This window comes from Caretta caretta, chromosome 4 (genome assembly GCF_965140235.1).
Source record: "Caretta caretta isolate rCarCar2 chromosome 4, rCarCar1.hap1, whole genome shotgun sequence".
Classification (NCBI taxonomy): Eukaryota; Metazoa; Chordata; order Testudines; family Cheloniidae; genus Caretta; species Caretta caretta.
This window is the reverse complement of record NC_134209.1, coordinates 76914700-76938572: the sequence shown is the minus strand read 5'-3', so window position 1 is coordinate 76938572 and position 23873 is coordinate 76914700. Positions and strand designations below refer to the sequence as shown.

The following is a 23873-nucleotide window of genomic DNA, read 5'->3' as shown; positions in this document are numbered from 1 at the left end:
GCACCTTAGAGACTAACAAATTTATCTGAGCATAAGCTTTCGTGAGCTACAGCTCACTTCATCCGATGCATTCAGTTTTTTTCCACTGAATGCATCCGATGAAGTGAGCTGTAGCTCAGGAAAGCTTATGCTCAAATAAATTGGTTAGTCTCTAAGGTGCCACAAGTACTCCTTTTCTTTTTGCGAATACAAACTAACATGGCTGCTACTCTGAAAACAGTATTACTTGTCTCAAAATGCCATTAAAGTACTTGATCCATGTATAGAATTGTTTTCGTAAACTGTTTCTAGTTGTGCTTTGCTTAAAAGCCAATATTTTTCTAGTTTATATTCCAAGTTCAGAAAAGATCCCCCTCTGATGCTGTATGTGTTTCGAGGTCTGAGTTTTTCAAACTAATTTTAAAATGTAAAATATGTGAATTGAATGTAAATAGGTGGAAATCCAATAAAGGAATCAAAAGTTTAAAGGAAATTTGGGAGTGCAAATAGATTTCATTTGTATTTAGTGTAAATGTCTCCACTGCATATCGGTATATTTTGTGCAGCTCCCACAGAAAGGGTGTAACACGTATGTATGGCTTCCAAAAGGACTGCTAAGAGACTCATTCACCTTCACGTTATTCCAGTTTTCTGCAAGTGTAACTCCACTGAAATCACTGGTGCACAACTGGAGTAATGCAATGGTAAACCAGGCCTTAACTTTTTTATTTTTGGTTTCTTTCAAGTAGGCTATTTTAATCCAGTAAAGTGAGAGATAGTAGTTGACACAGTAAAGAAAAAGGTGTTAAGAGAATCTCTTCACAAAATAATAAATAATGTGATCCAATATATGTACATAAGCTGCCTTATTGATATAAGTAAAAACTCAACTACCTGTTTGAGGATATCTTGAAACAGGTGTGGTACAGCCTGTTCACATATTACTTAATGTGTAAGTTGCCCATAAAAGATGGTGGTCCTTGCTCTGTCTAGATTTTTCTTTATTGCATCCATAACTATGTTATCAAAACACTGCTTAGAATATGATTTGCTCTGTTCTGGGCTAGTTGTTTCTTATACCTTCAGAAGTTTAAAAAATGTTTTTAGAAATAGATATATCAAACAAAGCACTCTTAGGAGGGAGAAATTTCTAAAACAGCTTTAATTTCCATACCCTTTTGTGCAATGTGACACTTGGGGACTGCTTCTATTGTTTTGTAGTTTAAAGTGGGGAGAAGAAACCGTTCCCTTGGTTTTGTTTCTGGAACCTGAGAGGAGCAGCAGCTATTGGGTGTAATACATTCATGCAAATGACCTTTCAGAATGCATGTGTAAGTGTAAAACTGCCTTGTGTGCTCTGCTCTGTGCCTGTGACTTATCCTGCTGAGCTTGCTTCTGGTGCTGTCTCAGAGAAAGAAAGGTATGGGAAAGGGTTAACTTCTTACTACCAACCACTGAAAGGCACATTTGCAATTGCTCCCGGTCTGGTCTTCCTTTTTGCACCTCATTCGCTCACTGCTGCGCTTCACTTCGAGGCAGATCCTTTGACCTAAACAGATTATTGTGGACGCAGGAAGGACACAGCAAGCTGTCCGTGCTTTTCAAGGAGGAGATTTGGCTCCAAAATAGGACACTAAGCCTTTCAGACTTATGCCTATTTACCTAGTCAGCTCGATGCAGTGTTTCTGGGTGCTTAGTGGACTCCTGTGGAATCAACCAGGAAACAAAAGCAGAAGTGGCAGCCGCTGCAAATGTGGGAGTCTGTGCCATTAAAGGGAAGCAGTTGCTAATAAGGGCCTGTGAGACCTAGGTTTCCTTGGTTTCCATGACAGTTATTAGGAAGCATAGAAATTGAATGGTCTCCCACAATGCTCTAGGGGGGAGAAAGGGGTGCACCAGTGACAAGGCAGAGTAGTTATTACTCACAGTAACTCGTCTGTCTGAGAATGCAAAACTCTCTGGATTATTATGTTGTGCAGTTTTTTTTCTTTCCCAAATGTGGTTTGCTTTACTTTTTTGATGGAAGACTGGCTTGTGCTACAGTGTCTCAAATACTATTTTCCCCTTTTTATTTAGAAACTGAGCTTGGCAAAGCCAGGATATGAACAATTATACAGGTGGGCTACTCAGGGGGAGTGAAGATATAAGGCATCCAATCAGGTATTGGCAACCTGCAGCACTGTCAAAATGCCCCTCCAACAGATTTCTGTAGTCCCAGCGCGGGAGACCGCCAGCAATGGGAGAAGTTCAATGGGCAGAAACAAAGAGAAGAGCAAGGAAGTCGAGGTAAGAGGAAGGTTTTGATTTGATACAATAGGAAAAGCCAATCCACAGTAGCTAGCATTTCTGTCTGCTCAACAGGATGTACTGTGCTGTAGCTTTGGACCAGCACTACACATGATCACAGCATGCTTTAGTAGACCGAAATTGAATTCCTATAAAACTAATAACAATATACTAAAATGCATCTCTGAATTGGGGGGGGGGGGCGGATTATAAATATTTCTTATTGCTGAAAGAGGAGGTTGCAAATTGCAGTGCCAGTAGCATGGTTTTTGTTACGATTCATTTAAATATTTAAATGTTTAACTCCTTTGAGGTATGTAGCCCACTAGCATTGAAAGACAATGGATACACGTGCAGATTTTCAGATGTCAAGGCAGTTTGAACATTTTAGTTTCTTGTTCCCAGTTCTTGGGGGGGGAGGGAGGGGAGAAGGAATAGCCTAGAAAGAGTCCTCTTTAAGGTAAAACATTTATTATGTTAACGTTAACGTCTGTTTCACTAATATGCATGTACTCCTTGTGTTAAATATAGGCACAAATTCTATAGCCTACAAATTAGTCTACATTTTCATTTAAAATGCATCCGTTTGTTTTGTTTTTCATCCATTGTCCCCTGCCTTTCATGAAAAAGATGATTAAAAAGCAACAAATATTATTCCACCAGTATTAATAATCAGGTTTCGCCTATTTAAGAGAATATTCTTGGATCATAATATAATGAAAAAGTAAAAATGTAAATGTAAATAAAATGTAAATATCTCCACAATTGTTTCTAAGTTTTGAAAAGCGTTTTGTGCGTGGGCGGCAGAGATTCTAGCTTAAAATACCTATCAGGAGTAGGTGACACCTTACAAAACAGCGAGGCTGAGACGATATGAAAAATAAATACTGTAGCAGCTAAAGCTGCCCAGCCCCCTTAAACAATTTTTGCTTGGTATATATTCCCAATTAATCTTTAACAAACATTTTTTCTGTTCTGGATATTAATCTTTCTATCTGGAAAACAAGTGTGGGTGTGGAGAAAACAAATGAGAATATTTTAATGATGAACTGGGAGAAAAGTAATAAAGTTCACTGAATTTCCAAAGAGAAGTGGTATTTACAACCTCCCTTTTTTAATCATTTGTATGACTTTGTTCTCAATAAATAATTTTAGAGACTAACAGATGACTGATGTTTCCAGGGTTGTGTGTGATGGTGGAAAATACTGGTTAATTTATTGACTGATTTTAGACTGAGAAACTCTTTTGGTCTGGTAATTGGCTTAAGACAAATGTAGCAGTCGTTGTTTTCTGATTTTAAATTTCAGTGAAGAATATCCTTGACAATGTCTTTCCTCTAGAAGTGAAAAAAAGTATCTTTTTCCAAATGCACTGTGCTAATCAGTGTTTATCAAACTTGATAATGCCTAGCGTTTTCTGTGCTTGGAACACATTTTAATTTTTTCCATAATAGTGATCAAGATTGAAGTGGAAGGTGTTCAAATTAAGATTTCATATATGAAAATCTAACATGTAAAATGATACATAGAATAAATTAACTTTCTTTAATTTTTGATTTAAATTATTTTTGACAGAGTAACACATTTGTTTAACGTCCACACAGAGTTAATTAAAATCAGTAGAATTGTCTTGTGCTCCACTGTGGGTGATTTTTGTCCGGTGAAGGGCTGAATCAAATCATTTTGGAAAGAATCAGATGCCTCTGAGTACAAATGTTTGCTGGTTTTCATACAGATGTGTAATTGGGAAGAGCACACTAGTTTGCAGAATTTATTAGGTTCATGAAAGTTTAATTAGTTTTTACTTTTTTTTTTTTTTTTTTTACAAAAAATTGTGCCTGTTGCAGAGTATTGGTTAAAATGCATATTCAAAACTGCCCTCCGCTGGACAGCATGTCTGATCTGCTCAACTATATGGTCCTCCCTCTGTCCCGTGGCCACAATTTATGCAGGATAAAAGACCTAACACTACTAACTGCTAGTGGAGATTCTCCTTTAGATCATGTGGTAGGGATGTCTTTCCAGAGCTGAAGGCCGTTGAACAGGGCAATTGAAACTGTTCAGATAAAACCCTAAGCATATCTGAAATGTATGCTTGGTTTTGATTCTTCTGTGTTTGTGGGTATCTGATAAGGTTCACCAGCATTGTGCTGAAGTGGGCTAATATTTGGGTTCACAGAAAAGGTCTTTTGTCCTGCCAGCTGTTCTCTCTCTCTCTATCCTCTGTTCTCTCTCTCTATCCTCTGTTCTCTCCCACTCTCACCTAGAAACCTTCCTCAATCCCATCCCAATCCACATCTTATTTTTGTCTCCAGTAGCAGCCTTCCCCTCCTGCTAGGCTCAAGAGGTATATTGATACCCTCTATCCTTCCTCTGGGTTTTTAGGAGCCTCTGAGTAGCTGCTTCCCCTCCTTTTCCACCAGCAGGTTGTGTTTTTTATTTGTTGGGAAAGTGTCTTTGAAAGCCACTGTCCTCTAACCATCAGAAAGATCTTCTTGGGTGGTAGAACCAGAAGGCTAGTTTAGTAGAACAGGGAAATGCGCTCTCTTATTCCCTGAGTAGAGTCCGAAAGATGCTCTGTAATCCCTGGCTACTATGTGTGCATAAAAGGTGGTCTAACAAGTGGTTGGTAGGGAATTCCCTTGGGTTCCCCAATTGCTGCATTAGAGATGATGGCGGAACCTTTCAGTTCCTGTCTATTCACGTGGCTGGCTGCAGTGAGAGAAGCCTCACAGTGTGTAATAGTGTGAAGGGCAGCTGTATACTGGTTAAGCCAACAGAAGGACCTCAGAACTATACAAAGTTCAAGACCTACTGCTGCATGTTTCTAGTCTCTCCTGGGAGCACTTCCCTCGAATGTTTTATTTCAGTAAAGGATTTTTCACTTTTAAGACAGGTGGTTGGCTGATACTGAGACATTCTCAATAATATCATTAAGCGCAGGGTTACTTAGAGCCCTCAACCACATGAATATTCTCGCAATATTGGGAGCACCAACACAGCATACACATATGAGGATATGTTTGCAATGTGGTCTGCCTCTTGAGAGCGTGATGTGCAATTTCTTTGTGGGAGTAAAAAGTGTGGGTGCAATTCAAAGATGCTCAACTTTTTTTTAGCCACATAACACATTTTCTGGTCAGCTTGTCTCACTGTGTATTGTTGAAGTCATGGCTAGCAGTAGGGTTCTACGTAAAATGTAAATAATAAAGAGCCAGGTCCATTCTTCGTGCACACTGTGCAGTTCAGGAGAAAAGTGGAGGACAAAAGTGGCTTTGGGCCACTTTTGCACTACCATCCTAATCCTGAGGCCACGGGACACTGGTATTGTTCTGAGAAGCAATTTATCGTAGCCTGAAGGCTCCCCAAGGGACTATTCGGACAGCCAGGGATTTTCAGGGAATGGGGGGGAGACAATCACACCCTCTTTTCCACAGCCAATCCCATGTGCTTGTGGCATGGAGAGGTGGGTTTTACCGGCGCTACTACAATAGCTGTGTACTACATCTCCTCAAGGCAAGGAGAATCTTCCACTAGCTTTAGGGCAGCTTTGCATTCAGGAATGCAGGACAGGCTCTGGCCCAAAAGGTTTAGTTGAGCAAGTTTTACATGTCCTCCTTCTCAATCTATTCCTCCACCAACACTGTGTAAAAAAGGGTACTTGCAAATAATGAGGAATGAATTGGTGGTTGTAGACAGCCCTTGTAAAACTTGTAAGTGTGTTTTTTATATTCCATGGTTACACTGATTTTTTGCAATGTACATTTTTCTGAAAAGCTGGAGTGCAAATAAATATTTTGCCTTTACGCCTGTGTATGAGAACAAGCCAAATTCTTTCTGGATGTAATTCCATTGGCTTCAGGGAAATTGCAAGACAGATGAATTTGCTACTATATATTTTAGGCCCTGAGAGACCTATAGTTATATTAGAATTCTGATTTATATACAGAATATAAAATTTCTGGGCACTCATTTCAACCCCCCCCCCCAAAACTCTAAGTAAACAAAAACCCCTAGGTATGCCTAACTTGTATGTGCAGCATCCCACATGCGAATGGGAAAACACTAAAGCCTACGTTTTCAGAGGAGTCCAATTATGTTTTAGGCCTCTGTGTGTGTTTGTCCCAACTGAACTGTTAAAATCAATTGAAGCTGTGACTCCACAACACTCCTAAAAATCAGGGCCCCGCTATCTGATGTTGAGCACCGTAAACTTGTCAAAACTTTTGAAAATCTAGGCATCAATGAGTTGAGATGGGCAGAATAGACCTCCTAATGATAGTACTTGTGTAGCTGTGCTGGAGAGCTGTTGGGCTTCCTTTCCTGTGATGCCAGGTTAAAGAAGTGCTATGGATGTGTCTCCAAAAACCCAGGGTAGATGAGCAAGAGATGCTTACATTCCCTTATGATAAATTCTTTTGACTAACCGGGGGCCAACGCTTAGGGTTACCCATAAGGAGTCTCCATCTGTGCCTGACTTTGCACAGGCATGGATTGCCCCCAGGGAGGAAAAAAGAGCTTGAAAATGTCATTTGTATGTGTTAGAGTAGTTTAGCCAAAGCAAGTAAATGAAGCTTATCTGACACAATATGTAACACCAATATAGAGCTTACAGAGAATAGCAAGCTACTGCTGCTACTGTGGGAAACAAACTCTCCCTCTTTTTCTTTACTGGGTGAATGTATGAATTGTGATTATAAAGGATAACGATAAGTAGCATGATATGACCAGAAAAAATGGTAAACACAACCAAACCAAATTTTTTCCTTGGCATTGATACATTTTGTACCTATCTTCTACATTTGTGACTCAGCTAATATTTTCTGGAAATAGAATATTGCAGGACATATAACATTAAAATGATTAACATAATGACTGCCCATCAGCATACATCAAAAATAACATGAGCTTATTTCTGAGTAACCGCATATGAAAAGATAACCTTGATACGTACAGTAAGAAAATGATAGACATCAGTCAGTCAATCTTGTGATCTACCGCAAAGTAACTTGCGAGTTAAATTATGCCATTGCTGCAAAATGTTTGCAATAAATTACTTTAAAAGTGAAGCATTGTTTTAAAATATATTGTTTAGCATGATGATTAATAAACAAAAGATCCTGAAGAATGGTATAGTAGCTATCATTAAACAGTTAACATTTACAAGCAATTGCTATACCACGTCATTAGAGCTTCCATGGTTATTTTCCATTCTTTGCAAAGAAGAAATACCACTGGTAGCTTACTGGTAAATGTTAACTTTATACTTAAGACTGCTACAAATTAATATTCCTGTAGACTATGCTACCCAGGCAGAGCTACAGGACAAAAACTAGTCCCCTGGACAAAGCTTTTCATGGAATTCCTGTAGAGCAGGGGTTCTCAAACTGGGGGTCGGGACCCCTCAGGGGGTCGCAAGGTCATTACATGAGGGGTCGTGAGCTGTCAGCCTCCACCCCAAACCCCGCTTGCCTCCAGCATTTATAATGGTGTTAAATATATCTAAAAGTGTGTTTAATTTATTAGGGGGATCGCCCTTGGAGGCTTGCTATGTGAAAGGGGTCACCAGTAAAAAAGTTTGAGACCCACTGCTGTAAAGAGGTTAGTGGTGGGGGAAGAAGAAACTTCCCTTCCTTCGCACCAATTTGACAACAGGGTATGGAACACCAGTCAGTATAGCTGCTCTGCATCTGTGATGACAACCCATGGTCTGTAGGAACATGTGCATCCATCTGTATAAGTGCCATCTCTCTTCCATGGTTTATCATGGAATATACCAGCACGTTATTCTGTGGTGCAAAGGGGATGCTGAGTCCCCATTTGTGTCCCATCAATGCTTCTCTGCCCTCTCCCATGCCATATAATCTCATATACATCAGAATGGTGACAGATCTGCAGCTTTTTAGCTCTGGCATGTTAGCGGGGGCAGAATTTGGCCAACAGGGAGCCTGAGACAGTATGATATTTGAATTTGAACATGTTATGTTTTTTATAAAGTCTGTATCTGTATTTTAAAAGAGAATTGCATTCTAATAAGTCTGTCAATGAAATGTTTTGCATCAATTTAGTGTAAAGAGCATATACTATTTTTCTAAACAGATCTCCTCTGTTCAAGTGAGAAATCAAGCTGACATCGAATGGTGATTGCAAATGCCAACCTAGAGTAATTGCTAACACTTATTTGAAATGCCAGGCTAAAGTAACTGCTAACATTTACCTTAAAGCTCACAAATAGCTTAGAAGTTATTGACAAGCTTTGTGAAGAGGATGCTGGTAGCTGAATGTTCTTTCTGCACATAAAGTGGATTCCCTTTACATAAGCTACAGTTACTCAAATAAAAAGGGAGAATCCTTTTAAAAATACAATGATAATATTTGGTAAGTAGCATATATTTAGCTGCATTCTAAAGAAAATGATTTGTTCATGTACATCTGTACCGTATTTTCACTGTTAATTGGGAACTACATACAGAACTATTTGGTACTCAAAACCTGTCACATTTTCAGTATTAATGAAAACAAGTACAGTAGTAAAAATCACAAATATATATGTTGTCTGTCAGTTGCAAAATTAGAATAAATTATGTTTAAATGTAATTTTTAAGATGAAGAGGTACATGGTTTTACTTACGTAATTAAGTGTAACAACTATTTTAATGATTACTAAAGGGGAAAAATCAGAGCAGCTTCTGATATGCCTAAATTAGGTTATTGAAAATTGCGGATGCAATTAATCAGGTACTAATAAAAATGAGGTAATATCAGAGTACCATGGTCGTCCTCTCTGCTGGATGGAATCAGGCCTGCTAAATTGTTGATGCTTGTCACCTTTTAGCATGTGGGCAAGGATACCAAAGCCCTAATACTACTGACAATTAATGAAATTATTCTTCAGCTTAGGTGGCAGCAACTTGTGTTGCTGAAGTTCTTAAATTCTGTTCCCAGTGTTGGCATCTGTGTAATTTAACAGGCAGCCTTGTTGCCGTTCCACATTTATTGCCTGCTAACTCATACAAATTAGTTACCAGAAGTGTTGGAGTTTTTATTATCCTTGTAGACCAGCTGGTCGAGGGTTACAAAATCACAAACGCTCGAAGATGATTATTTTTATCTGAGAGGATAGAGCAAAGTACTCAGACATACTAACTAGGGTTGCAGAAAATGGTGTTAGCAACTCTAGGCAACGCTGTTTCTTTTTAGTCTGTGGTGAGCAAATGCTCCAGCCTGGTATAGAGCATACAATCTCTGACATCTATTGTTGTCCTATGGCACTTCTCACAAGAGTTGGGGAGTTAGCCCAATTTTCTTGGACACATTCCAATTTCAACAATTACCTTGTTACATTGAATTCCACCTGTAGCTGCAATTATAAGCTATTCTCCATTTCCTGACCAAATTTGTATGTAGTTTTATGTAGCTAAGTTACAGTTACTTCTTGTAATTAAAGTAAGTATATTTTGTAAGTTAGTTTGTGAAGTACTTAAGATTCTTCTAGATGTAAGGTGCTTTGTAAAGGTAAATCCTTATTTAAACCTTCTGATTTGTGTCCTGAAGTTTTGGTATTAGTATTGTGTTGGTCAGTTATGGTGGGCCTGGATGTCAGCAAATTTCATGAAACTGAAAAAAGAAAACTTAGTTCTTTTGTTCTAACCATTTTTGACTCCTTGTTGCTGCTCGATATTCCTTTGAATGGCAAATAGTTCTTCGGTTAGCAGTAAGGAAATAGGAGATTGCTTGCTGTGCCTTTATTAGCTTCCTCTAGAACTATCACCATTCCTCACTGGCTGCTTTGCCTGATAAGACTACATAAGTGCCAGTGGCTACCGAGTATGACGGTCAGGCTCCTTAGGAGAAGGAGGGAATAGCAGCACTTTTCACCCATTTGAGTCATCATGTATTGGGGGTGTGCCAAATAAGAGTATCGATTTTTAAAATTGCGTTTCTCACTGATAAACAGTTGAAACTTTAGAGCCCATATCTCACTAGCTGCCTTCTTTCTCTACATTCATAGTCAGTGCTTAAAATCTGATGAGGCGTATTTCTTGCTGCTTCTAAAGTTTGCCTGCAAGCCTTGTGGAGAAAGTCTGTAATTCCTGATGGCTCTGGAACTCCCAGTATCATTCACTTGAAGTGGGTTGTTCAGTCTAAGTTTAAAAATGTATGAAGAACGCCTTACTTTGGATTTACTTTCATTTAGATTTCAATTCAACATTTGTCTGAGATTTTAAATAGTTTTAAGATCAAATGGTATTTTCCTGCTTAGTTTGAGATATAGTGTATTTTGGTGCTTTGCTGGAATAACAGTATAAATTGGTCAATGGTAAGAAGAACAATAAAAGGAAAAGTTTGCTTGTCCAAATATGCACAACAAATATTTGCTTTGCTGATAAATGGTGGAAGCTTTTTCCCCTCATTAGCTAATACATTTGTTTTTGTTTATATTGGATGGTGCTCTTTCATTCACTTGTGTTTCAGAGAGGTGCCTGATTATGGCCTAAAGTTCTAGGCAAGGGCATAGTTGAGGTCTACCCCAAACACTGTTCTGGTGCGTAAATCTGGCTCTTCAGTGGAGCTGTTTTGATTGTTTTGATCTGGAAATTGGAAGGCTGGTAATGTGCTCTCCATGCTACCCACAATTCTTTCCCCATTATAAACAGCTTTGTTATGGAAACAATAACTCCAGCTTTGGGAACAAACTGGGAGGTTTGAATCCATGTGTTTGTGCTTTGCACCTTTGCTACAGAAATGGTGAGGTGTTTTTCATGACTTTAGCAAGATTATTACTTTTAAGGCTTTTCTATTATTTAATTGCATACATTGAAACTTCCCCACTAGAAGTGGGAAATTATATATAGCAATTACGTATATGTTTTTAAAAATCTCTTCAGTGTTGAATGATGTACCAACTATATAGGGGATTCCTGAAGTGCAGTTTCAAACCTAGTACACCTCATATTTTTTGAGGGTGGAAAAGTGCAGCTAGAACACAAGAATATTCCAGAGAAACGAGAGTAAAAGGGGCCCTTTAAGGGCTCCCAGGTAAGGTTATTTCTGGGGGCTTCTACTCTGGTCAGTCCTTCCTTCCTTTTCCTCTATCCCCATTCCCTGTGCTTGTGTTTTGTTTTGTTTCTAGAACAAGTTAGGCATAGCCTTCTCTTTGTTGTATTGGCTACTGAGCACAGTATTTAGTCAGCATCAGACCCTGCATTCTAAGATTCACTTTGAGATTGGTCTCTGATCTGGAGCTCTTACCAGGAAGCAACTGCCTCCGTCAGCTGAAAGTTTAGTAAGTCCAAAAATCCAGTTCTGGTTAAAGGCAACTGTTTCAGCACTGACCAAGTGGCTAATTTCAACCATACAATTAATTAAATATCCACTTCTGAGAGTCCCCAACAGTTTACATTTATAAATAGTTATTAAATACCCACAACCCCATAAAACATACTATGTGATCCTCACTTCTGCATCTTCCACAGTGTCCCTTCTTCTTCCTGTGTGTCTATCTCCTAGACTGTAAGATATTTCAGGCAAGTGCTGACTTTATTTTGTGTATTATATAGCAATGAGCACATTGTCAGCACTAAAAAAATTGCTAATTATAATGTAATAAAAAAGTAGGGCTGTCAAGCGCTTTAAAAATTAATTGTGATTAATCGCACTGTTAAACAATCGGAGAATACCATTTATTTAAATATTTTTGGATGTTTTCCACATTTTCAAATATATTGATTTCAGTTACAACACAGAATACAAAGAGCACAGTGCTCACTTTATATTTATTTTTTATTATAAATATTTGCACTGTAAAAAAACAAAAGAAATAGTATTTTTCTATTCACCTAATACAAGTACTGTAGTGCAATCTCTTTATCATGAAAGTTGAACTTACAAACCTAGAATTATGTACCAAAAAACTGCATTCAGAAACAAAACAATGTAAAACTTCAGAGCCTACAAGTCACTCAGTCCTTCAACCTGTTCAGCCAATCATTTAGACAAACAAATTTGTTTACATTTGCAGGAGATAATGCTGTCCTCTTCCTGTTTACAATGTCACCTGAAAGTGAAAACAGGTGTTTGCATGGCACTGTTGTAGCTGGCGTCACAAGATATTTATGTGCCAGATGCAGTAAAGATTCGTATGTCCCTTCATGCTTCAACCACCATTCCGGAGGACATGCATCCATGCTGATGATGGGTTCTGGTTGATAACGATCCAAAGCAGTGCAGACAGCAGTATGTTCATTTTCATCATCTGAGTCAGATGCCACCAGCAGAAGGTTGATTATCTTTTTTGGTAGTTCGGGTTCTGTAGTTTCTGTATCAGAGTGTTGCTCTTCTAAGACTTTTGAAAGCACCTTGTCCGTCTCAGATTTTGGAAGGCACTTCAGATTCATAAAGCTTGGGTCAAGGGCTGTTGCCGTCTTTAGAAATCTCACATTGGTATCTTCTTTATGTTTTGTCAAATTTGCAGTGAAAGCGTTCTTAAAATGAACAACATGTGCTGGGTCATCATCCGAGACTACTATAACATGAAATATATGGCAGAATGTGGATAAAACAGAGTAGGAGACATATAATTCTCCCCCAAGTAATTAATGCATTATTTTTTTTAACAAGCATCATCCGCATGAAAGCATGTCCTCTGGAATGGTGGCCAAAGCATGAAGGGGCATACAAATATTCAGCATATCTGGCATGTAAATACCTTGCAATGCCAGCTACAAAAGTGCCATATGAATGCCCCACTCTCAGGTAAACATTGTAAATAAGAAGTGGGAAGCATTATTTCCTATAAATGTAAACAAATTTGTTTCTCTTAGCGATTGACTGAACAAGAAGTAGGACAAAGTGGACTTGTAGGCTCTCAACTTTTACGTTGGTTTGTGTCTGAGTTCAGTTATGTAACAAAAAAATCTACATTTGTAAGTTGCACTCTCACGATAGAGATCACACTACAGTATTTGCAGTTGTGAATTGAAAAAAAACCTATTTTTTGTTTACTTGTGGCACCTTAGAGACTAACCAATTTATTTGAGCATAAGCTTTCGATGCATCCGATGAAGTGAGCTGTAGCTCACGAAAGCTTATGCTCAAATAAATTGGTTAGTCTCTAAGGTGCCACAAGTACTCCTTTTCTTTTTGCAAATACAGACTAACACGGCTGTTACTCTGAAACCTATTTTTTGTTTATCATTTTTATAGTGCAAATATTTGTAATAAAAGATAATAAAGTCAGCAATGTGCACTTTGTGTTCTGTGTTGTAATTGAAATCAATATATTTTAAAATATAGAAAAATATCCAAAAATATTAAATAAATTTGAATTGATATTCTGCTGTTTAACAGTTTGATTAAAACTGTGATTAACTGCGATTAATTTTGAGTTATCGCATGCGTTAACTGCGATTAATTGAAAGTCCTAAAGAGTAACATTTTACGAATTATAGAAAAATATATGTAACCAAAAAATTTGAAAGGCAAACTATTAATTGATTGCATTTCATTACTCACCTTACTGTATGTAAATGGAAGGAAAAGTCACACATTTTTGTTTTGTTGTTTTGGGTTTTACCCTCTCCACTGTAGAAATCAGGTCTGAATCAGTGCTCAATCAGGCTCTAAACCTTTTGCCTAAGGGCAGTTTAGTGTTTTTTACAGGTAATTTACAATTCCTCCTTGAGTGGAGTTCATCTGGGATACTTATTCTTAGAGCAGAAGAAATCTCTGGAGTAAACTTTCACTTCTGTATACTGCAGCTTAGAACTGCAACATCTGTTAGTAATAATGGGTGGGAATAATCCACTGAGCCTGGCACTGAAAAAATTGTCTCTATATCTAATGCATTATCTTCTTCCGATGCAATGGTTTAAGCACAGAAGTGTGGTATATTCACCACCTTCTCAGTGGAAGCTACCAATATGACATGCAGCTTCCTATCACTTAGAGGTGGTTTAGGTTTTTTTCCTGCTCTTTTATGAGGCTCCATTTATTGTAAACCTGACAAATTCTACACACAAACATTTACTACTGTATGAATAATTTCAGCACGTTGGACAGCAATCAAGGTTTATCAGTCAGCCTCTGCTTCCTCTATCCCTAGTCTATTCTTATCTGTACAATTTGAAAAATGGTATTTGAAAAATATCTGTTGGCACATTTCATACTTTCTATTTAACATTTCAAGTATTTTTGCAATTTTTGTCAAAAGCTAAATATTTTGTGCTTTCATCTCAAAGATATCATAGTTTCTTTGTTTCTCATGGAAGACAGTGTAAGGAGGTAGAGGGGCAGTGGGGGATGAGGTGGGGAGGAAAAGGAAAGAGAGCGAGAGAGACAAACTGCCATTTTTCAGTGATAATAGCAATGTTTTGCCTGAGACTACTGCATGAAAACCTGACTTCCTGCCAGAACAGAATTTTGTCCCTTTTGCTATTGTGACAAAGTTCCTCCTCTGCCTTGGTGGGTACTGCGCTTATTGGCGGATTTGCTTGCCTCAGAGGTTCACGGCAGTCCTCAGTTTGGCCACTTTCGTGGCTCAAATCTGCTGTTCACTCAGTTAGCCTCATCACTGGCCAACCTGGGGAAAAGGAAGAACAATAATATCCACAGTCTCTGCTGATCCACCTAGCGGATCGGGGAACAGGTCAGAGACCTTCCCCTCTGGTAGAACCAACAGTCCAGTTCAACTCCTCCAGTATCAAGTAGGGAGTTGGGGGCATGGAGGGATGGGGGCAACCTGGGCCTGCCCTCTACTCCGGGTCCAGCCCAGGGCCCTGTGGATTGCAGCTGTCTACAATGGCTCCTGTAACAGCTGCGTGACAGCTACAACTCCCTGGGCTACTTCTTCATGGCCTCTGCCCAACACCTTCTTTATTCTCACCACAGGACCTTTCTCCTGATGTCTGATAATGCTTGTACTTCTCAGTCTTCCAGTAGTATGCCTTCTCACTCTCAGCTTCTTGCGCCTCTTGCTCCCAGCTCTCGCACGCACGCCACAAACTGAAGTGAGCTCCTTTTTAAACCCAGGTGCCCTGATTAGCCTGTCTTAATTGATTCTAGCAGCTTCTTGATTGGCTGCAGGTGTTCCAATCATCCTGTCTGCCTTAATTGTTTCCAGTAAGTTCCTGATTGTTCTGGAACCTTCCCTGTTACCTTATCCAGGGAAAAGGGACCTGCTTAACCTGGGGCTAATATATCTGCCTTCTATCACTCTCTTGTAGCCATCTGGCCCAACCCTGTCACACTATGAATACAGTACACTAGAGGAAATGGTCACCTTTCACCCTTGACCAAATTAGTGAATTCTCACAAACTGGCAGAAACTTTCATTTTTACATTAACAAAGTGGAAAATTGGTAGTTTTGCACAGTATTCTCTGATATTTTTCCTTTTTAAAATCATTTATTTTCCCACTGTAATAGTGGGAATGTTCCTTGAACTGACTGGGTCATTTATTCTGATGAGCGGGCCAAGTTTTTCCTACTAAATTTGTGTACATACTCATTTTGCACACAAACATGCTTGTGCTTACAAAATAAGCAGTGTGGGCCTCAGTTTCTATTTTCTTCTTTTATTTTCTTAAAAGTTGTATTTATGTCTACAATACAGTGGTCGCACTTAAAAAAATTCTGTTTTGAAAGACAGTACGGGTTCCAATGTTACTTCTCATTTGAGGAATAGGGAATATCTCTTAAACCATTAGAAATTTTTAAAATGGAAGAAACATTTGAGGGAGCCCACTGTACCTGGGCATTCAAAATCTGTTGTAACAGAGTAAGTGACCACATTTGAAAACATGGCCTAAAAGGTTTAGACTTCAATTTTTATTGCAGATGCTCATAGAACAGTAATGCAAACCGGTTGGAGTCGTTAGAATAGTAGCAAGTAAAAGCCTACTTCACTCACTAAGATGGTGCTTTTGACCTGAGCTGGCAGGACACCTTCTTGAAGCTTTGAAGGGGGTGAGGAGACCTTCATCCTCTTTTTTTGGTGTTAGGTGCTTCACATGGAGTTGGGTTAGAGGATGGGACGAACACTTGACCATCACACCCATGTTGAGTTGTGGTTGGCCATTTGCAATAGCAAGGGAGTTCATTATTTTGTGACTACCCAGAGGCCTTTTTTAAATCCTTCTCCTGGGTATATCCAGTCATTGTTTGGTGCCTCTTGATCTATTGTGCTCACTGTGATTGGGTTGGTAGTTGCATGTCGATTATGTTTGTTTTGTCAATTTTTTTAGTGTGCTTTGTGCTCAGTTATTTGCTGTTTGAGATCAGGCAGGATTCCCAACACCATCCCAAAGTGAATTTCACATTGTGATTTGGTTGGTTTTTGCTCTTCAATCAGACTGGCTTGTTATGCTTTAATTGTTGCTGCTTTTGCATATGTCCAGTAGGGATTGTCACGTTAATAAAGCCAATTTTGGAATTCGTAAACTTGTGCAGAGATTGCAAAGCATTTGGCCTGGGCAGATTGGTAGTCTAGAATCCATTTTAGCCCAAGATATTAAATTCCTCCACAACTTTTCATTCTTAGCATTCACACAATGAAAGAGTTGTGGGGGATTTTAGCAGTTGGGGCCATGTCTCTCCATTTTGAATGAGGGAACCAGAGTTTGTCTCTCCTTACATATTTAAGTTCTGTCTGTTTAGCCAGTTTGAGAACTGAACTGAGCTAATGTTTGACAACTATGTTAGGAAGGTACCATTTAAACTCCTGTTTTGTTTATTTAGTTAAAAGTAGGACTGTTGATTAATCACAGTTAACTCACATGATTAACTCAAAAAAATTAATCGCGATTAATTCCACTGTTAAACAATACAATACCAACTGGAAATTTATTAAATATTTTGGATGTTTTTCTAGGTATCTATTTCAATTACAACACAGAATACAAAGTGTACAGTGCTCACTTTATATTATTTTTTATTATAAATGTGTGTATCCACATTCTGCCATATATTTCATGTTATAGCAGTCTCAGACGATGACCAAGCACATGTTGTTTGTTTTAAGAACACTTTCACTGCAAATTTGACTCAAATGCAAAGAAGATACCAATGTGAAATTTCTAAAGATAGCTACAGCACTCATCCCAAGATTTAAGAATCTGAAGTGCCTTCCAAAATCTGGGAGGGATGAGGTATGGATCATTCTTTTAAGAAGTCTTAAAAGAGCAGCACTTTGATGCAGAAACTACAGAGCCCAAACCACCAAAAAAGAAAATCAACCTTCTGTTGGGGGCATCTGACTCAGATGATGAAAATGAACATGTGTAGGTCCGCACTGCTTTGGATTGTTATCGAGCAGAGCCTATCATCAACATGGAATGGTGGTTGAAGCATCAAGGGACATATGAATCTTTTCCACATTTGGCACATAAATATCTTTATGTAAACACCGGTTACAACAGTGCCATGCGAATGCCTATTCTCACTTTCAGGTGACATTATAAACAACAAGCAGGCAGCATTATCTTCTGCAAATGTAAACAAATTTTTTTTGTCTGGATTGGCTGGACAAGAAATAGGAACTGGAATGCAGTTGGTCTGGTCTAAGGGTTGGAGCAGTGTCTGTCAGGTCTAGTGATCAGGGCAGCACTGAAGGCCAGAAGCCGGGTCAGGAGTTGAACTTCAGGTGAGAGCTGGAGCCAAGAGTCAGAGCCAAAATTGGAGCTGACGTTTAGGATCAAGGTGTAGAGTATGAACCAGAGTTAAGGCAAGGCTCAGGCTCTGAGCCAGCAGCAAGGCAGGAACTGGATGGGAGTGGAGCAGGAACCAGAAATAGGGTTGGATGTGATCACAGCAGACAAGCGAAGAATGGGATCTGAAGCAGCAGAAACAGGGAGTCTGCACAGTTGCTCAAACCAGCCAACTGGGTCACATACTGGCTCAAATGGTGGGTGTGAGACAAACCAGCAACCCCAACTGAGAGCACTTCCTGTGGGGCCTGACCTTCCAGGAGTAGTGAGGTGCTGTTTCATTTGTCTCCCTTCCTGGCGGCGTGGGAGTGTCGGAGACCAGCATCCTCCAGAGCACTGGGTTCTGGACCTGCACCCTCAGATCCTTATATTGACACAGGGATTTAAGGAATGTCCAAGTTGCCTCTTTCATTACAACTATGTCATGTATTGGACAAAGGAACTATATTTGATACTCCAACCAAGGCAGGATATCTTTAGGATATCTGTAACATCAGTGTAATTTAGAGGTTTCATTGCTTAGTGTGTTGTGTGAAGAAAGATTTTGCCTCTAGCGTAGCCCCAACCAACGGGTAATGCATAATCTGCACTTCCCCTGCCCCAGGAGTACCTCCAGGAAGCGTTCTGGCTTAGATACACCTCTGAGATCCAAATCTCCTTGCTCTGGGAGTAGTAATTTGCTGCTGGCCCGTGCCATATCCATTGTGCCAGTTCACCTGTGTCGGCCAGCGCATTGTGTGTCTGTGGAACAAGAATGGAGTCCAAGCTCCACCTGTTCCCCCGCTCTCCCCATTCACCTGCTCTGGGGCTTGAGGAGTTTGCAAAACATTTTTTTTCTGGTTACTTCAGTTTGCTAAATCGATGGTGCAGAGAGTGGATTTTTGTAAGACTGATTGCCATATATTGTACATATTCAGGTACACTAACCTAATGTGCAGATAAATCAAATACGAATGAATCAGGACCGATTATAACATAATTGATACTTATATCCTCTGTAGGACACGCTATATTTCCGTGGAGAGCATTATATGGAACCTGATCCTACAAGGTGCTGAACACATGCAAATCTCATTTGGCATTTTCCATCTGGCACAGGAGCACTCAGCTCCTTACAGGATCAGAGTAGCAGAGTGTGCAAGAAAAAACACATCATGCTCAGTAGTATTGCATAATAATGTATTCTGGAAAAATAATTCTGCTAAATGCTTCAGTTTTTCCAAGTACAGCTAATCAGATGTATACTATTTAAACTAAAATTTGTAATACTTCTACAAAAGGCAATCATATATCTTAATATAGTAGGAGGGAATTTTTTTTAGATAAAATTACTGAAAAATTGGTGATATAATCTTCTGGGAGAACAAAAGGCATTATGCAGGCATTACAGGCAGCTCAAATCCCTGCAGTTAAACACTTCCTAGTTCACCGAGCTGAGTTGACCTAGAAGCAAAGTTCTAGATTTACAGTCACAGAGAGGTGGAATTACTGACCTCTAGCGCTTTTACTCGTTTAACCCCCCGCCGCCCCAAAACTGGCTGCCTTACAGTGAAAGACTGTTGGACCCTACAGCATCACTTTAAGGATTACAATTGTCATAATTTACAATTGCCATATTTCACAATTTTATATAGAGTTGATATATTTTGTGCTTTTCTTAAAGTTTCAGTTCTTGGAGTCAGTTGATCACATAACAATCTTGATTTCATTATTTTATTTAAATAAGTAACTTTCTAGCCCTAGCACTTATGGAGAAAAAATTAGAAAACATGAACCCTAATAGCTCAAAAATCAGCAAATAAAAAGAATCCAAAATGGCTTAAAATATTTTTTTTTAAAATACAATCTCATGAATTTTGGAATATGACTCATGGTTTTTGAACACTTTGGGTTCAACACTGCAGTTAAGGAAGAATTTGGCACTTTGGAAAAAATAGGAAAAGAAAAATGACAATTTTTTAAATTTTTTTTTTAAACAGACGGGTAAATATTTTTGGCATAAACTAGAGAACTGAGTTGTTGGTATTTAGAGGTTGCAGAAATCTCCCACTGATTAATTATAGTTTTCCAAGGATAACAGGCAGCACATGACTATGCCTTGCTCACTAAGGCCTCAATCCTACAGTGGTATCTCCACAAGCGACCCACTGCATGGAGCTCACCCACATATGTGTTGCAGAAATTTGTGAACAGTGACATTTGGTCACTGTTGCCAGCTGTGAACTCTCAGTGAAGCTGAAGAGGGTTAGACTCAAGGATTCAGACCATTAACATTAAAAGATTGGGCCAAGAATCCAAAAGTGAGGTGCAGAGCACCCTCAATGCCCACTGAATTCAACAGGAGTTTAGGGGACCAAATATGTTAATAATGTAAATGATGGTTTATCTTTCACTTGGTAAGGCCCCTCATCAGTCCACCCTTCTTCCAGTTGAGGCGTGCTCAATTTGGGTTCCCCCTTGAGGCTATGAGTTCTACTGTTTAACAATCAGGTTTTTAAAAGCACAGTTTTGTGCCCGTGTAAATGGTGTGTGTGTACCCTGTTATATATGTGCATACATCAGATGCTGCGTGGGCATAAATATGTTCATTTGAAAATCTGGCTCCAAGATTTTGAGATTGTAAGCACTTTGAGCAGGGGCTGTCATTTACTATATATTTATACAATGCCTAATATAATGGGACCCTGCTAGTTGGTCTTTCGTCAGCTATACAAGTATGATGTCTGCTAGGGGGAAAGTCATTAATGAGACTTAAGATGGCTGAGGAGTCCAATTTGTGCTTTACAGGTTTTTCCACATATGTGACAGGTGGTTGCTTGGAGAAAGCACAACTGCTGGCCGGGATGCTGTACCCTTTCCTTCTTCCTCTGCCATTTCTCAGCCTCTTGAGCAAGGCGATTATCTTCAAAACGGACTGAGGCTTGATGCTACACCATTGCAGTCTATTGCCAGCCAACTCTTCCCAATTCCTGGGGGAATTGCCTCCCTTCTTAAGACAGACTTTCAGGTTGTCCTTGTAGTGTTCCCTCTGTTCCCCATGGGGTCTCTTACCATCACTAAGTTGAGAAAAGAGGACTTGCTATGGAAGATGAGTATCAGTCATCCGCACCCAATGACCAGCCCAGCAAAGTTGATGTTTCATAATCTTTGCCTCAACACTGGTGATGTTAGCTGCAGAGAGAACACTGGCATTGGTGTGACAGTCTTCCCATCTGATACAATATTCCTATGGCAGTGCTGCTGGTACCACTCCAGATGCTTAAGGTGGTTTCAGTAGGTCACACATGTCTTGCACCCATAAAGAAGAGTGGGGATGACTACTGCATAGTTGACCAGGATATTAGTTTCCTTCCGCAGATCTCTATCAATAAAGATACAATGGAGCAACTTTCTGAAGGATACACTGGCGCAACGGATCCTATGTTCAATCTCCATATCAAGATTGGCTGTCTGGGAGAGGTGGATACCAAGGTAAGGGAAATGTTCAACGTTTTACAGGGGTTCACCGCTGATGACAATTTGTGGGAGAATAGGGATAACGTCTGCTGGGGCAGGCTGGTGGAGCACCTTAGTTTTCTCTACGTTGAGGGAAAGTCCCAGGCTATCATAGGCACCTGAGAAGAGATCTAGGGTGGATTACAAATCAGCCTCAGTGTGTTCAAGGATAGCACAGTCCTCAGCATACTAAAGGTCAGTAAGAACAGCCTTGGTGACTTTAGTTTTAGAATGAAGATGTTGCAGATTGAAGAGCTGGTCATCCATACAATGCTCAATCCCAATTCCAGAAGAAGGGCAGTCATGAATAAGAATCAAGATTATGGCAAGATAGATGGAAAAAAGGGTTGGAGGAATAACACAGCTTGGCTTCACACCAGTATGGATGGTGAATGGTTCCATCTTCAATCCATCACTGAGGATGGTGGCGGTCATCCCATCATGAAGTAACCATGAATGAACTTCAATGGACAACTGAACCTAGACAGCACCTTCCATAATGCTTCACGATTGATGGAATCAAAGGCCTTGTTAGGTCAGCAAATGCCATAAGCAATGGCTGGTTGAATTGTGAATCTGAAGTCTCAGCTGCCGCCATTGAGTCCATTCCTCGGCATTCAGTAATAGAACCTGGTGAGCCATCATTGAGACTAGAAACAACAAGGCGCCAGGCCCAGATGGCATCCCCAAGGAGGTCTTCAAAACTGGTGGGATAGTACTCATGCAAAAATGTCAGCAATTTCTTGTTAGAATTTGGGTTAATGAGGAAATTCCACCTGACCTAAAGAATGCCAATATTGTGACAATTTTTAAGAAAGGGGACGAGTCAATGTGTGGGAATTATTGAGGTATTGCTGCCCCTCCACTGCCAGGAAGATCCTTGCTCATATCCTTTTGAACAGTCTCCTCCCTCTTGCTGAAGATGTCCTTCCAGAATCCCAGTGTGGTTTCAGATCATCTCAGGGCACCAGCATGATTTTTGTTGCATGGCAGATCCAAGAGAAGTGTAGTTGGTCTTTAAGCGGTATAGCAATATAAATGTTAAACATCTAGAAGTGCTGCTGCTCCTTAAATAGCCAAAGGGCTAGCCCACATTGTTTTCACCTTTATTAAGTCATGGGATGGGGGCTACTACTGGGCCAAGAGGTAAACACATTAAGTACCATTTTGTGTACTGTGCATTAGGACAACTTTACCAGTTGGCCACTTACTGCACTATTAAGAACACAAAGGGCACACAGATTAAGCACAGGCCCTCACTTTTGCACCTCAAAATCAGGTATATAGAAACTTAAAATTCAATCACATCTATAAATTACAAACAAAGGCAAAAGTGTGGGTGCAAAAGCAGAAGCCTGATTAAAGTCAGGCTGAAATTTGAAAATCTTTATTGAGCCTTTTAGTTAAGCGGTTAACTCCGCCAAGCATGAAAACTATTCTATAAAGCTGTGCAGAAACTGGAATTTACATTCCATGGAAAATGTTGCATTTCTGAAATTTTTTACATTCTGAATTGGAATGAAAGTTCAGAAATGCAACTTTTTCTGTGGAATGGAAACTTTTGAAAAATTCCATTTCAGGGAGCCAGGCAGAAAATAATGCTCTTGGGACCCATTCCTCCTTGACATTAATGGCCATTCTGGCAATGCTCTGAGTCATAGTATTATCTTTTATTAGTATTTTTCTAATAAATAGTATTTTTCTTGTCTGATCATTGGAGGGTGGAAGTAGGTGTGACTTCAAGATGCATGGTGAGCACAAAGAAGAGTGAATGCAACTAAACCCTGGTGTTGGGGTGCTACTCAGCCAGCATGTTGGACATGCACATTTCAGAATCATTATTAGCTTCTATAAGTGCCAAAGGAATGATGTCTATAGTGTTGTTTTGACTGGCACTTTAAGGGGACCATTTCTGGAGAATGGATTCTTTCCATTATCTGTTGTCATGAAAAGTTTGAGCATGTGAAGCTAATCTCTGAAACCGGATTCAGTTGTTCAGATTTTCATCTTTTAATGTGTAGCTTGTAAGCATGGACTCAAACTCTGAAAACAATTAAAAATAGAACAATGTCAAATAAATAAAGCTGGTAAAATTCTATGGAACAGGAAAGAATGAAGCTCATTATCAAGTATTTAAAAGGTTCACTTTTATTTTCATCTAGGTACATGGAATAAATAAATGGGAAACTTGTTGATAAGCATTTCTAAATGTCACCTCATTAGATTTCACTCATTCTGATTATGTATTTTTAATGATTTGCATAGAATCTGTATCCTACTTCCCATTAGTCTTTTTAGAAGTGGAACTTCAAAATACTGACTAAATTCTAGATATAGGTTGCAGACTTTGAGTCAAGTGATTCAGGACAAATAAGTAATGTATATTTATTTCACATTACTAGTATCATAA

At 39.3% G+C, this 23873-nt stretch overlaps 1 protein-coding gene across 15 annotated transcripts in view; it reads left to right on the top strand.

The window, feature by feature from the left end:
• The window catches only part of MARCHF1 (membrane associated ring-CH-type finger 1), a 493572-nt gene that overhangs the window by 202730 nt on the left and 266969 nt on the right, over positions 1 to 23873 (top strand). For 9 of the 15 annotated variants that reach the window (XM_048847586.1, XM_075127789.1, XM_075127788.1 and 6 more), the window contains one exon: positions 2056 to 2265. In XM_048847586.1, coding sequence (XP_048703543.1) covers positions 2167 to 2265 — 99 coding nt within the window. In that variant the 5' untranslated portion in view covers positions 2056 to 2166. Of the gene's footprint in view, positions 1 to 1291; positions 1400 to 1446; positions 2266 to 20795; positions 21440 to 23873 lie in introns of those variants that run through there. The other 6 variants (XR_012668126.1, XM_048847590.2, XM_048847588.1 and 3 more) reach the window with 5 other exon arrangements.